Below are 16,083 nucleotides of genomic sequence, written 5' to 3'. Positions count from 1 at the left end.
ATCTCACACCCGAGGATGCAGAGGACCGGGCAAAGTGGAAAGATTGATCAGGAAAGCGGACGCTAGCCCTAGGCCGGGAAAAGAAGGTTGAAGAAGAAGAGTTTATTTTGGTAAGTGTTGTAAGTAGTTTGCTTGCAATAAAGTATAGGTACGGTCAGCATTAAATAAATTATGTACATTGTCAGCTACTAAGGTGTAGGTAATTTGTTATATTGCTTTACAATGCAGAATATATGCACATATGCCACTACATTGTTACAAATCCTTACTCCTGTCCTGTCCTATGCTAACAAATTACTAATAAGGCTAAAGTATGATACGTTACCGACATGCCCTAGATTCATTCAATAATAATATGAATGGGCGAAACAAGAATTCTATAATTAAATTTCCGTCTTATCACCAGTCTCGCTCTACAGCCGGAGCGAGGCGACGTGTATTGTGAATTCGTGATTCATATCACACTCTCGCAGCTGATCGAGGACAAAACACGTCGAGCAATATAAACAGATTCGTGAAAGTTACAAGAAACTGTTTGTCAGTTGTTTATTTATTAGTTACGTCTAATTTTCTGAGTGAACTGTGTTATAATTATTAACAGATAGCAGAAAAATATAGTAAACATGAGCGGCCGCGTGCAAACCGGTGAGTTGTTACTATTAGTATTTACTTTAGTATTAAGTGACAGAAAGATAAAATACAAACAGTAGATAACGTAATTACCGTATGTACCTAGGTACCTACAGTCATCATAGAATGTTTTTACGTATTGAAGCTAAGAGTTGGGACATTATGTTTTATATCGCCTATATCGGTTCGCCGTTTCGCTGTCGGAACGCTTTATAATTTATCGTAATGGAAAGAACGTAAGGTTTTCGATTAAACATATAATAATTTTGGACGGCCTATGTTTTTATACTACAGCTAGTTAGTTGTTTGTAGATTAGGTATTAATAGGTATCTACTGCTAATAAGACTAACCGTTTGTCGTTAAGGGCATTACTATTCGTATGTATATGTATTTTAACTTTCTTTTTTAAATCTGGTTCGAAGGACCATCGTCCCTATAACTACAAACCCCTACGACTCAAAGAGGGTCATACATTATAATACTAATTAATAGTGTAGGTACGAGTTGTCATGGTAACTCCCTTTATTTGACAGTTTGTATAAGATTCTTCTTCGAACTAGCGTTGTCCCGGCCCGGCCTAGCGCCAGGGTCCGCTTTCCTACTCAATCTTCTCCACTTTGCCTATGCAGTCTTAGGCATCCTCAGGTGTGAGATTGATGTTCTCTTGCATGTCCGCTATCACGACGTATAGCCAGCGCTTCTTTATAAGATTAATAATATCATTCGAGAAATGAGACCCAGCTAGTAGGTCATTGGACCTAGTTGCTTAGTATTTAGAACCATCCATCTTAATTCCCAGCTTCAAAAACTGTTCTGTGGCGACAAAACAGTGAGCTTATTTTTGAGACATCTCACTCTTGCTTGCTTACAAAATATAGATGTAACAGGCAACAAGTACCTTAGAAAAACTTAGGCAAAACTATCAGCTTAGCATTCCTGCTCAAAAATATTTATATGTTTATTTTATTTTATGTGTTAGTATTACCTATATGGAATTCTACAATAGCGCCATCCGGTGGTGTTTATTTATTTGGGGCATCAACAGCAATGCAAAAAATAATACATAGCACAATGAACAGAAAACAAAGGCTGTATCTATTAGGCCTTAGTTGCCTGATAATTAATTTAATAAAAATACAAACGTTAAAAGTAAACATCGTCCCTAACATTCATGACTTAACTTCAGTTCTGGGCGCCGTGTCTCCGGACGTGCTCGGGCGCACGCTCACGCACGAACACTTGTCCATGGAGTTCACTCACTTCTACCGCCGGCCGCCCGCCGCCCTGGCCTCCAAGTTCCCCGCCAAGCATATCTCGCTGCAGTCAGTCGGCTACCTGCGCCAGTACCCCTACTCCTCCAAGTACAACCTCACTCTCAATGACAAGGACACGGTGCAGGCCGTGCTCAATGATGTCAAGATGTTCAAGGAGTCTGGGGGAGGTGAGAAACTATTACTTACAAAACTTGTAAATTATACCTATTTACTAACTGCAGTTGTAGACGCCCTAGATTTCTTCAGCCTTAAATTATGTTATTATTGCGAATTTTGAAGAAGAAATTGTAAGCTTAACCTACTACTAATCAGAATAACTAACCAGTCACCAGCAACAGTAGTTATTACCTTTAATGCCTTCCTAACTATTCTATCTTTTCCAGCCAGCATCAAATGATTCGCGTCAGCACAATACCCACGGGAACCGACTGCTCTTAAAAATCATCATTTGATTGCCCTCGTGACGACCCTCGCCCCGTTCACTTGTAGTCGCATGCATAAGCATGTCTTCCATATGTGTCTGTTCCCCGTGATTTCATGCATGATTTCTTTTCATATATCTCACACAGTCCATCCACCTTTACTTAATTAGGTAGGTACTTATGCACTTCCATTCCATTACAACTGAAGATTGTGCTTAAAAAAATCTACAATCTTATTTATTTCCCACTCCAGGCACGATCGTGGAGAACTCCGCCGAAGGCTTGGATCGCGACCTGTCGTTCCTGAAGCGGGTGTCGACAGAGACCGGCGTGCACGTGGTCGCGGGCACTGGCTACTACATCGCCGATACACAGCACGATGATTCTCTTCATAGAACTACTGAGGAAATGTACAAGCGTATGATGGCAGACCTGACGGAGGGGTGTGTGGAGGACAAGACTATCAAGGCGGGCTTCATCGGGGAGGTCGCCAGCGTTTGGCCCATCAGAGGTCATTGCAGTATCTTGTTTCTGGTCCAAGCTAGATCAGTTTGCATTCTTACTAAAGATAAATTATTATTTAGTATAGAATTATTTATTTATAACCAGTTATTCAGAAAGCCTTCCCCTTTCTGCATAACTGGATACCCTTTGCCCAGCAGTGGGACACTATTACTAAAAAAAAAACAGAAAATTTCCGGCAAATGGAAAAGTCGCCCCAAATATCGCAGCAGCAATATCTACAATGTCTGTAACCTTTAGCTGAAAATAAATGATCTTTATTCTTCTTTAGCATGATAGGTATAGACCGCTCAGCAATATAGACGATGATCTGAATAAAGCAATGTAGGCGGTCTCGGGCCCGTGCCTAACACCATATTTACTACTTATGATATGCTGTTCCAGAGTTCGAACGGCGAGCGATCGTGGCGACAGGCGAGGTGGTAGAGCAGCTCGGCGTGGGCGTGAGCTTCCACCCGCACCGCAACCCCGACGCCCCGGCCGAGATCATCCGCATCTACCTCGAGGCCGGGGGCCGGGCCGACCGCGCCGTCATGAGTCACCTCGACCGTGAGTCCCCCGCCCCTACCACGGGTGCTGGAGCGTGAAGCTTCCACCCGCATCGCAACTCCGGCGCCCACACCGAAATTATCCGTATCTACCTCGAGGCCGGAAGAGGCAAAGTTGATTACACACTAAGAAATTCACTGGCTCGGACATGCAAATAGAATCCCATTTATCGCCTCCTACATTTCTAATAATAATAATAATTAGATACTTGTCTCATTGTCAGTCCTACAATTTACCCCATGTTCAAAATTGGTCTCTCGACTGGATATACGAATGTCATCGAGCGTTTATTATCTCTGGATCATTTCTCCGAGATCTTGAAGAGCCACAGACCCTAATTGTAATAAAGTTGTTCAACTTCCAGGTACTCTGGTCGACGAGGAGAAGCTCCTAACGTTCGCCTCGCTCGGCACCTACTGCCAACTGGACCTGTTCGGCACCGAGGTGTCGTACTACCAGCTGGCCCCCGACAGCGACATGCCGAGCGACGCGCGGCGCCTGCAGCTGCTGCGCGCGCTGCTCGGGGACGGCCACGGCGAGCGCTGCACCGTGTCGCACGACATACACACCAAGCACCGCCTGGTAATACATGTCTCGACTACCTAGGTTATGTCTCGTCCGGCTGCTGCGCGCGCTGCTCGGGGACGGCCACGGCGAGCGCTGCACCGTGTCGCACGACATACACACCAAGCACCGCCTGGTAATACATGTCTCGACTACCTAGGTTATGTCTCGTCCGGCTGCTGCGCGCGCTGCTCGGGGACGGCCACGGCGAGCGCTGCACCGTGTCGCACGACATACACACCAAGCACCGCCTGGTAATACATGTCTCGACTACCTAGGTTATGTCTCGTCCGGCTGCTGCGCGCGCTGCTCGGGGACGGCCACGGCGAGCGCTGCACCGTGTCGCACGACATACACACCAAGCACCGCCTGGTAATACATGTCTCGACTACCTAGGTTATGTCTCGTCCGGCTGCTGCGCGCGCTGCTCGGGGACGGCCACGGCGAGCGCTGCACCGTGTCGCACGACATACACACCAAGCACCGCCTGGTAATACATGTCTCGACTACCTAGGTTATGTCTCGTCCGGCTGCTGCGCGCGCTGCTCGGGGACGGCCACGGCGAGCGCTGCACCGTGTCGCACGACATACACACCAAGCACCGCCTGGTAATACATGTCTCGACTACCTAGGTTATGTCTCGTCCGGCTGCTGCGCGCGCTGCTCGGGGACGGCCACGGCGAGCGCTGCACCGTGTCGCACGACATACACACCAAGCACCGCCTGGTAATACATGTCTCGACTACCTAGGTTATGTCTCGTCCGGCTGCTGCGCGCGCTGCTCGGGGACGGCCACGGCGAGCGCTGCACCGTGTCGCACGACATACACACCAAGCACCGCCTGGTAATACATGTCTCGACTACCTAGGTTATGTCTCGTCCGGCTGCTGCGCGCGCTGCTCGGGGACGGCCACGGCGAGCGCTGCACCGTGTCGCACGACATACACACCAAGCACCGCCTGGTAATACATGTCTCGACTACCTAGGTTATGTCTCGTCCGGCTGCTGCGCGCGCTGCTCGGGGACGGCCACGGCGAGCGCTGCACCGTGTCGCACGACATACACACCAAGCACCGCCTGGTAATACATGTCTCGACTACCTAGGTTATGTCTCGTCCGGCTGCTGCGCGCGCTGCTCGGGGACGGCCACGGCGAGCGCTGCACCGTGTCGCACGACATACACACCAAGCACCGCCTGGTAATACATGTCTCGACTACCTAGGTTATGTCTCGTCCGGCTGCTGCGCGCGCTGCTCGGGGACGGCCACGGCGAGCGCTGCACCGTGTCGCACGACATACACACCAAGCACCGCCTGGTAATACATGTCTCGACTACCTAGGTTATGTCTCGTCCGGCTGCTGCGCGCGCTGCTCGGGGACGGCCACGGCGAGCGCTGCACCGTGTCGCACGACATACACACCAAGCACCGCCTGGTAATACATGTCTCGACTACCTAGGTTATGTCTCGTCCGGCTGCTGCGCGCGCTGCTCGGGGACGGCCACGGCGAGCGCTGCACCGTGTCGCACGACATACACACCAAGCACCGCCTGGTAATACATGTCTCGACTACCTAGGTTATGTCTCGTCCGGCTGCTGCGCGCGCTGCTCGGGGACGGCCACGGCGAGCGCTGCACCGTGTCGCACGACATACACACCAAGCACCGCCTGGTAATACATGTCTCGACTACCTAGGTTATGTCTCGTCCGGCTGCTGCGCGCGCTGCTCGGGGACGGCCACGGCGAGCGCTGCACCGTGTCGCACGACATACACACCAAGCACCGCCTGGTAATACATGTCTCGACTACCTAGGTTATGTCTCGTCCGGCTGCTGCGCGCGCTGCTCGGGGACGGCCACGGCGAGCGCTGCACCGTGTCGCACGACATACACACCAAGCACCGCCTGGTAATACATGTCTCGACTACCTAGGTTATGTCTCGTCCGGCTGCTGCGCGCGCTGCTCGGGGACGGCCACGGCGAGCGCTGCACCGTGTCGCACGACATACACACCAAGCACCGCCTGGTAATACATGTCTCGACTACCTAGGTTATGTCTCGTCCGGCTGCTGCGCGCGCTGCTCGGGGACGGCCACGGCGAGCGCTGCACCGTGTCGCACGACATACACACCAAGCACCGCCTGGTAATACATGTCTCGACTACCTAGGTTATGTCTCGTCCGGCTGCTGCGCGCGCTGCTCGGGGACGGCCACGGCGAGCGCTGCACCGTGTCGCACGACATACACACCAAGCACCGCCTGGTAATACATGTCTCGACTACCTAGGTTATGTCTCGTCCGGCTGCTGCGCGCGCTGCTCGGGGACGGCCACGGCGAGCGCTGCACCGTGTCGCACGACATACACACCAAGCACCGCCTGGTAATACATGTCTCGACTACCTAGGTTATGTCTCGTCCGGCTGCTGCGCGCGCTGCTCGGGGACGGCCACGGCGAGCGCTGCACCGTGTCGCACGACATACACACCAAGCACCGCCTGGTAATACATGTCTCGACTACCTAGGTTATGTCTCGTCCGGCTGCTGCGCGCGCTGCTCGGGGACGGCCACGGCGAGCGCTGCACCGTGTCGCACGACATACACACCAAGCACCGCCTGGTAATACATGTCTCGACTACCTAGGTTATGTCTCGTCCGGCTGCTGCGCGCGCTGCTCGGGGACGGCCACGGCGAGCGCTGCACCGTGTCGCACGACATACACACCAAGCACCGCCTGGTAATACATGTCTCGACTACCTAGGTTATGTCTCGTCCGGCTGCTGCGCGCGCTGCTCGGGGACGGCCACGGCGAGCGCTGCACCGTGTCGCACGACATACACACCAAGCACCGCCTGGTAATACATGTCTCGACTACCTAGGTTATGTCTCGTCCGGCTGCTGCGCGCGCTGCTCGGGGACGGCCACGGCGAGCGCTGCACCGTGTCGCACGACATACACACCAAGCACCGCCTGGTAATACATGTCTCGACTACCTAGGTTATGTCTCGTCCGGCTGCTGCGCGCGCTGCTCGGGGACGGCCACGGCGAGCGCTGCACCGTGTCGCACGACATACACACCAAGCACCGCCTGGTAATACATGTCTCGACTACCTAGGTTATGTCTCGTCCGGCTGCTGCGCGCGCTGCTCGGGGACGGCCACGGCGAGCGCTGCACCGTGTCGCACGACATACACACCAAGCACCGCCTGGTAATACATGTCTCGACTACCTAGGTTATGTCTCGTCCGGCTGCTGCGCGCGCTGCTCGGGGACGGCCACGGCGAGCGCTGCACCGTGTCGCACGACATACACACCAAGCACCGCCTGGTAATACATGTCTCGACTACCTAGGTTATGTCTCGTCCGGCTGCTGCGCGCGCTGCTCGGGGACGGCCACGGCGAGCGCTGCACCGTGTCGCACGACATACACACCAAGCACCGCCTGGTAATACATGTCTCGACTACCTAGGTTATGTCTCGTCCGGCTGCTGCGCGCGCTGCTCGGGGACGGCCACGGCGAGCGCTGCACCGTGTCGCACGACATACACACCAAGCACCGCCTGGTAATACATGTCTCGACTACCTAGGTTATGTCTCGTCCGGCTGCTGCGCGCGCTGCTCGGGGACGGCCACGGCGAGCGCTGCACCGTGTCGCACGACATACACACCAAGCACCGCCTGGTAATACATGTCTCGACTACCTAGGTTATGTCTCGTCCGGCTGCTGCGCGCGCTGCTCGGGGACGGCCACGGCGAGCGCTGCACCGTGTCGCACGACATACACACCAAGCACCGCCTGGTAATACATGTCTCGACTACCTAGGTTATGTCTCGTCCGGCTGCTGCGCGCGCTGCTCGGGGACGGCCACGGCGAGCGCTGCACCGTGTCGCACGACATACACACCAAGCACCGCCTGGTAATACATGTCTCGACTACCTAGGTTATGTCTCGTCCGGCTGCTGCGCGCGCTGCTCGGGGACGGCCACGGCGAGCGCTGCACCGTGTCGCACGACATACACACCAAGCACCGCCTGGTAATACATGTCTCGACTACCTAGGTTATGTCTCGTCCGGCTGCTGCGCGCGCTGCTCGGGGACGGCCACGGCGAGCGCTGCACCGTGTCGCACGACATACACACCAAGCACCGCCTGGTAATACATGTCTCGACTACCTAGGTTATGTCTCGTCCGGCTGCTGCGCGCGCTGCTCGGGGACGGCCACGGCGAGCGCTGCACCGTGTCGCACGACATACACACCAAGCACCGCCTGGTAATACATGTCTCGACTACCTAGGTTATGTCTCGTCCGGCTGCTGCGCGCGCTGCTCGGGGACGGCCACGGCGAGCGCTGCACCGTGTCGCACGACATACACACCAAGCACCGCCTGGTAATACATGTCTCGACTACCTAGGTTATGTCTCGTCCGGCTGCTGCGCGCGCTGCTCGGGGACGGCCACGGCGAGCGCTGCACCGTGTCGCACGACATACACACCAAGCACCGCCTGGTAATACATGTCTCGACTACCTAGGTTATGTCTCGTCCGGCTGCTGCGCGCGCTGCTCGGGGACGGCCACGGCGAGCGCTGCACCGTGTCGCACGACATACACACCAAGCACCGCCTGGTAATACATGTCTCGACTACCTAGGTTATGTCTCGTCCGGCTGCTGCGCGCGCTGCTCGGGGACGGCCACGGCGAGCGCTGCACCGTGTCGCACGACATACACACCAAGCACCGCCTGGTAATACATGTCTCGACTACCTAGGTTATGTCTCGTCCGGCTGCTGCGCGCGCTGCTCGGGGACGGCCACGGCGAGCGCTGCACCGTGTCGCACGACATACACACCAAGCACCGCCTGGTAATACATGTCTCGACTACCTAGGTTATGTCTCGTCCGGCTGCTGCGCGCGCTGCTCGGGGACGGCCACGGCGAGCGCTGCACCGTGTCGCACGACATACACACCAAGCACCGCCTGGTAATACATGTCTCGACTACCTAGGTTATGTCTCGTCCGGCTGCTGCGCGCGCTGCTCGGGGACGGCCACGGCGAGCGCTGCACCGTGTCGCACGACATACACACCAAGCACCGCCTGGTAATACATGTCTCGACTACCTAGGTTATGTCTCGTCCGGCTGCTGCGCGCGCTGCTCGGGGACGGCCACGGCGAGCGCTGCACCGTGTCGCACGACATACACACCAAGCACCGCCTGGTAATACATGTCTCGACTACCTAGGTTATGTCTCGTCCGGCTGCTGCGCGCGCTGCTCGGGGACGGCCACGGCGAGCGCTGCACCGTGTCGCACGACATACACACCAAGCACCGCCTGGTAATACATGTCTCGACTACCTAGGTTATGTCTCGTCCGGCTGCTGCGCGCGCTGCTCGGGGACGGCCACGGCGAGCGCTGCACCGTGTCGCACGACATACACACCAAGCACCGCCTGGTAATACATGTCTCGACTACCTAGGTTATGTCTCGTCCGGCTGCTGCGCGCGCTGCTCGGGGACGGCCACGGCGAGCGCTGCACCGTGTCGCACGACATACACACCAAGCACCGCCTGGTAATACATGTCTCGACTACCTAGGTTATGTCTCGTCCGGCTGCTGCGCGCGCTGCTCGGGGACGGCCACGGCGAGCGCTGCACCGTGTCGCACGACATACACACCAAGCACCGCCTGGTAATACATGTCTCGACTACCTAGGTTATGTCTCGTCCGGCTGCTGCGCGCGCTGCTCGGGGACGGCCACGGCGAGCGCTGCACCGTGTCGCACGACATACACACCAAGCACCGCCTGGTAATACATGTCTCGACTACCTAGGTTATGTCTCGTCCGGCTGCTGCGCGCGCTGCTCGGGGACGGCCACGGCGAGCGCTGCACCGTGTCGCACGACATACACACCAAGCACCGCCTGGTAATACATGTCTCGACTACCTAGGTTATGTCTCGTCCGGCTGCTGCGCGCGCTGCTCGGGGACGGCCACGGCGAGCGCTGCACCGTGTCGCACGACATACACACCAAGCACCGCCTGGTAATACATGTCTCGACTACCTAGGTTATGTCTCGTCCGGCTGCTGCGCGCGCTGCTCGGGGACGGCCACGGCGAGCGCTGCACCGTGTCGCACGACATACACACCAAGCACCGCCTGGTAATACATGTCTCGACTACCTAGGTTATGTCTCGTCCGGCTGCTGCGCGCGCTGCTCGGGGACGGCCACGGCGAGCGCTGCACCGTGTCGCACGACATACACACCAAGCACCGCCTGGTAATACATGTCTCGACTACCTAGGTTATGTCTCGTCCGGCTGCTGCGCGCGCTGCTCGGGGACGGCCACGGCGAGCGCTGCACCGTGTCGCACGACATACACACCAAGCACCGCCTGGTAATACATGTCTCGACTACCTAGGTTATGTCTCGTCCGGCTGCTGCGCGCGCTGCTCGGGGACGGCCACGGCGAGCGCTGCACCGTGTCGCACGACATACACACCAAGCACCGCCTGGTAATACATGTCTCGACTACCTAGGTTATGTCTCGTCCGGCTGCTGCGCGCGCTGCTCGGGGACGGCCACGGCGAGCGCTGCACCGTGTCGCACGACATACACACCAAGCACCGCCTGGTAATACATGTCTCGACTACCTAGGTTATGTCTCGTCCGGCTGCTGCGCGCGCTGCTCGGGGACGGCCACGGCGAGCGCTGCACCGTGTCGCACGACATACACACCAAGCACCGCCTGGTAATACATGTCTCGACTACCTAGGTTATGTCTCGTCCGGCTGCTGCGCGCGCTGCTCGGGGACGGCCACGGCGAGCGCTGCACCGTGTCGCACGACATACACACCAAGCACCGCCTGGTAATACATGTCTCGACTACCTAGGTTATGTCTCGTCCGGCTGCTGCGCGCGCTGCTCGGGGACGGCCACGGCGAGCGCTGCACCGTGTCGCACGACATACACACCAAGCACCGCCTGGTAATACATGTCTCGACTACCTAGGTTATGTCTCGTCCGGCTGCTGCGCGCGCTGCTCGGGGACGGCCACGGCGAGCGCTGCACCGTGTCGCACGACATACACACCAAGCACCGCCTGGTAATACATGTCTCGACTACCTAGGTTATGTCTCGTCCGGCTGCTGCGCGCGCTGCTCGGGGACGGCCACGGCGAGCGCTGCACCGTGTCGCACGACATACACACCAAGCACCGCCTGGTAATACATGTCTCGACTACCTAGGTTATGTCTCGTCCGGCTGCTGCGCGCGCTGCTCGGGGACGGCCACGGCGAGCGCTGCACCGTGTCGCACGACATACACACCAAGCACCGCCTGGTAATACATGTCTCGACTACCTAGGTTATGTCTCGTCCGGCTGCTGCGCGCGCTGCTCGGGGACGGCCACGGCGAGCGCTGCACCGTGTCGCACGACATACACACCAAGCACCGCCTGGTAATACATGTCTCGACTACCTAGGTTATGTCTCGTCCGGCTGCTGCGCGCGCTGCTCGGGGACGGCCACGGCGAGCGCTGCACCGTGTCGCACGACATACACACCAAGCACCGCCTGGTAATACATGTCTCGACTACCTAGGTTATGTCTCGTCCGGCTGCTGCGCGCGCTGCTCGGGGACGGCCACGGCGAGCGCTGCACCGTGTCGCACGACATACACACCAAGCACCGCCTGGTAATACATGTCTCGACTACCTAGGTTATGTCTCGTCCGGCTGCTGCGCGCGCTGCTCGGGGACGGCCACGGCGAGCGCTGCACCGTGTCGCACGACATACACACCAAGCACCGCCTGGTAATACATGTCTCGACTACCTAGGTTATGTCTCGTCCGGCTGCTGCGCGCGCTGCTCGGGGACGGCCACGGCGAGCGCTGCACCGTGTCGCACGACATACACACCAAGCACCGCCTGGTAATACATGTCTCGACTACCTAGGTTATGTCTCGTCCGGCTGCTGCGCGCGCTGCTCGGGGACGGCCACGGCGAGCGCTGCACCGTGTCGCACGACATACACACCAAGCACCGCCTGGTAATACATGTCTCGACTACCTAGGTTATGTCTCGTCCGGCTGCTGCGCGCGCTGCTCGGGGACGGCCACGGCGAGCGCTGCACCGTGTCGCACGACATACACACCAAGCACCGCCTGGTAATACATGTCTCGACTACCTAGGTTATGTCTCGTCCGGCTGCTGCGCGCGCTGCTCGGGGACGGCCACGGCGAGCGCTGCACCGTGTCGCACGACATACACACCAAGCACCGCCTGGTAATACATGTCTCGACTACCTAGGTTATGTCTCGTCCGGCTGCTGCGCGCGCTGCTCGGGGACGGCCACGGCGAGCGCTGCACCGTGTCGCACGACATACACACCAAGCACCGCCTGGTAATACATGTCTCGACTACCTAGGTTATGTCTCGTCCGGCTGCTGCGCGCGCTGCTCGGGGACGGCCACGGCGAGCGCTGCACCGTGTCGCACGACATACACACCAAGCACCGCCTGGTAATACATGTCTCGACTACCTAGGTTATGTCTCGTCCGGCTGCTGCGCGCGCTGCTCGGGGACGGCCACGGCGAGCGCTGCACCGTGTCGCACGACATACACACCAAGCACCGCCTGGTAATACATGTCTCGACTACCTAGGTTATGTCTCGTCCGGCTGCTGCGCGCGCTGCTCGGGGACGGCCACGGCGAGCGCTGCACCGTGTCGCACGACATACACACCAAGCACCGCCTGGTAATACATGTCTCGACTACCTAGGTTATGTCTCGTCCGGCTGCTGCGCGCGCTGCTCGGGGACGGCCACGGCGAGCGCTGCACCGTGTCGCACGACATACACACCAAGCACCGCCTGGTAATACATGTCTCGACTACCTAGGTTATGTCTCGTCCGGCTGCTGCGCGCGCTGCTCGGGGACGGCCACGGCGAGCGCTGCACCGTGTCGCACGACATACACACCAAGCACCGCCTGGTAATACATGTCTCGACTACCTAGGTTATGTCTCGTCCGGCTGCTGCGCGCGCTGCTCGGGGACGGCCACGGCGAGCGCTGCACCGTGTCGCACGACATACACACCAAGCACCGCCTGGTAATACATGTCTCGACTACCTAGGTTATGTCTCGTCCGGCTGCTGCGCGCGCTGCTCGGGGACGGCCACGGCGAGCGCTGCACCGTGTCGCACGACATACACACCAAGCACCGCCTGGTAATACATGTCTCGACTACCTAGGTTATGTCTCGTCCGGCTGCTGCGCGCGCTGCTCGGGGACGGCCACGGCGAGCGCTGCACCGTGTCGCACGACATACACACCAAGCACCGCCTGGTAATACATGTCTCGACTACCTAGGTTATGTCTCGTCCGGCTGCTGCGCGCGCTGCTCGGGGACGGCCACGGCGAGCGCTGCACCGTGTCGCACGACATACACACCAAGCACCGCCTGGTAATACATGTCTCGACTACCTAGGTTATGTCTCGTCCGGCTGCTGCGCGCGCTGCTCGGGGACGGCCACGGCGAGCGCTGCACCGTGTCGCACGACATACACACCAAGCACCGCCTGGTAATACATGTCTCGACTACCTAGGTTATGTCTCGTCCGGCTGCTGCGCGCGCTGCTCGGGGACGGCCACGGCGAGCGCTGCACCGTGTCGCACGACATACACACCAAGCACCGCCTGGTAATACATGTCTCGACTACCTAGGTTATGTCTCGTCCGGCTGCTGCGCGCGCTGCTCGGGGACGGCCACGGCGAGCGCTGCACCGTGTCGCACGACATACACACCAAGCACCGCCTGGTAATACATGTCTCGACTACCTAGGTTATGTCTCGTCCGGCTGCTGCGCGCGCTGCTCGGGGACGGCCACGGCGAGCGCTGCACCGTGTCGCACGACATACACACCAAGCACCGCCTGGTAATACATGTCTCGACTACCTAGGTTATGTCTCGTCCGGCTGCTGCGCGCGCTGCTCGGGGACGGCCACGGCGAGCGCTGCACCGTGTCGCACGACATACACACCAAGCACCGCCTGGTAATACATGTCTCGACTACCTAGGTTATGTCTCGTCCGGCTGCTGCGCGCGCTGCTCGGGGACGGCCACGGCGAGCGCTGCACCGTGTCGCACGACATACACACCAAGCACCGCCTGGTAATACATGTCTCGACTACCTAGGTTATGTCTCGTCCGGCTGCTGCGCGCGCTGCTCGGGGACGGCCACGGCGAGCGCTGCACCGTGTCGCACGACATACACACCAAGCACCGCCTGGTAATACATGTCTCGACTACCTAGGTTATGTCTCGTCCGGCTGCTGCGCGCGCTGCTCGGGGACGGCCACGGCGAGCGCTGCACCGTGTCGCACGACATACACACCAAGCACCGCCTGGTAATACATGTCTCGACTACCTAGGTTATGTCTCGTCCGGCTGCTGCGCGCGCTGCTCGGGGACGGCCACGGCGAGCGCTGCACCGTGTCGCACGACATACACACCAAGCACCGCCTGGTAATACATGTCTCGACTACCTAGGTTATGTCTCGTCCGGCTGCTGCGCGCGCTGCTCGGGGACGGCCACGGCGAGCGCTGCACCGTGTCGCACGACATACACACCAAGCACCGCCTGGTATACTTATGAACACATGTCTCGACTACCTATGTCGAAACAAAACTCCCAACGTTATTCACTCCATGGCATACCATCTAGTAGACGTCAGTATTCGAATGCGTAACCCTCAGGTGGTCCCTAACAACCCCGAGTGGGGAGCTATTTAGTAATTTGCGTAGTATGCAATCCCTTGGATAATACACGTGTCGCACTACCGGCGGGACAGCGACATGCTGCTCTCTCTCTCTCTCTAGTCTCTCTCTGTGATCGTTCCCTCATAACTGAGGATCGTGGTTATCGATGGATGTGGATGCTCCACACCTAGTTTTTATAATCAGGCAGATCATGTTCATGGCGTCTCTGATGACCAAGCACAATTAGGTTGAGGATGGGGCAACCTTCACTTGATCGCTCCATCTGGCCGGGGCCCGTGACCCGTGTATACGTATAGTGGCCGACCTCTACATATAGCTCTACATATATATTGTACATTGCGGACATGTTGCAGGCGGAGTTCGGCGGGCACGGCTACTCGCACATCCTCAACAACGTGATGCCGCGCATGAAGTCCCGCGGCTTCACTCAACAAGATATCGACCTCGTCACCATACAGAACCCCGCGAGGTGGCTCGCCATACAGAACTAATTCTAATATTTGCCATTTTACCCATTAGCCAGCAGCTGAAACAATATCCCGTGCCGCCTCGCGCCTCGCGCCCGGTGGCGAAGGGACGCCTTAGTTGTAGTTGTTTGACACGAGATACGAGTCATGTATGAACATTCCAGTTGGAAAGTTCTTATTTGCACATAAGCATCGCTTTTAGATCCCCGCCACCAGCAAGAAGCGCATGAAAAATGATAATATATAAAAAATAATTAAAATGAGCAAAAGATATAGAATTTATCAGAAAGTATTTTTTACTCAATGTTTTATATTAATTATGATAAGATTGATATGTTTATTATATACATATTCAAGATAAAAAAAAAGAAAAAAAAAAAGAAAAAAAATAAGGAAAAAACGTAAATAATAGCTTAATACCCAGTGGCGTAGCGTGATGGGCGAAATCGCATCTGCGAGGTTCTTTTCTTTCACTGTGTCCGAAGGGGCCTCGCGCGGGGCCCCCCTTAGGAGCGCCTTCGCCTACGCCTAGCTACGCCACTGACTATACCTATACCAGAACTAATATTATATAATCTGTGCCTATACAGTTTTTAAATTATAATTGAGTTGAGACATATTTTGTATTGTTATCTTATACAATTGTTAATAAATTTATCTAAACTTTGAAGAGTGTTTCCTTTAATCGCACTTAAACTATCGTGAGACATATTTCAAAATATTTATCAGTACGGTACATCCGACCTACCAGACCTTCACTTGACGACTCCATCTGCGGACTGCCCCGCGCCCCCCGCCCCCGCCCCCGCCCCCGCCCCCGCCCCCGCCCCATCAGCGCGTGCGCAACGAGCGACGAGGCGGGCGGCGCGGGCAGTGCAC

At 57.0% G+C, this 16,083-nt stretch overlaps 1 protein-coding gene across 2 annotated transcripts; it reads left to right on the top strand.

Moving 5' to 3' along the window:
- Positions 1-440: 440 nt before the first annotated feature.
- Positions 441-15,814, top strand: LOC134745670 (phosphotriesterase-related protein). Of its 2 annotated transcripts, XM_063679787.1 has the most exons (6): positions 441-645; positions 1,818-2,072; positions 2,581-2,838; positions 3,234-3,398; positions 3,763-3,980; positions 15,091-15,249. In XM_063679787.1, the coding sequence occupies exons 1-6, from the start codon at positions 624-626 to the stop codon at positions 15,226-15,228; spliced, it is 1,056 nt and encodes a 351-aa protein (XP_063535857.1). In that variant the 5' UTR covers positions 441-623; the 3' UTR covers positions 15,229-15,249. The 2 variants fall into 2 exon arrangements, with proteins under 2 accessions (XP_063535857.1, XP_063535858.1); XM_063679788.1 differs by lacking the exon at positions 3,763-3,980 and having other exon boundaries at positions 15,091-15,814.
- The last annotated feature ends 269 nt before the right edge of the window (positions 15,815-16,083 follow it).

Source organism: Cydia strobilella, chromosome 11, assembly GCF_947568885.1.
Source record: "Cydia strobilella chromosome 11, ilCydStro3.1, whole genome shotgun sequence".
Lineage (NCBI taxonomy): Eukaryota > Metazoa > Arthropoda > Insecta > Lepidoptera > Tortricidae > Cydia > Cydia strobilella.
Note: the sequence above shows the minus strand (reverse complement) of the source record. Positions and strands in the feature narration are given on the sequence as shown.

What these genes read in the sequence shown, in the direction of transcription:
- LOC134745670 (XM_063679787.1), top strand. Translation starts at nt 624, where the DNA reads ATGAGCGGCCGCGTGCAAACCG. An exon ending in CGTCATGAGTCACCTCGACC is followed by an intron (nt 3,399 to 3,762) that starts GTGAGTCCCCCG and finishes TTCAACTTCCAG; the next exon opens with GTACTCTGGTCGACGAGGAG. An exon ending in TACACACCAAGCACCGCCTG is followed by an intron (nt 3,981 to 15,090) that starts GTAATACATGTC and finishes GACATGTTGCAG; the next exon opens with GCGGAGTTCGGCGGGCACGG.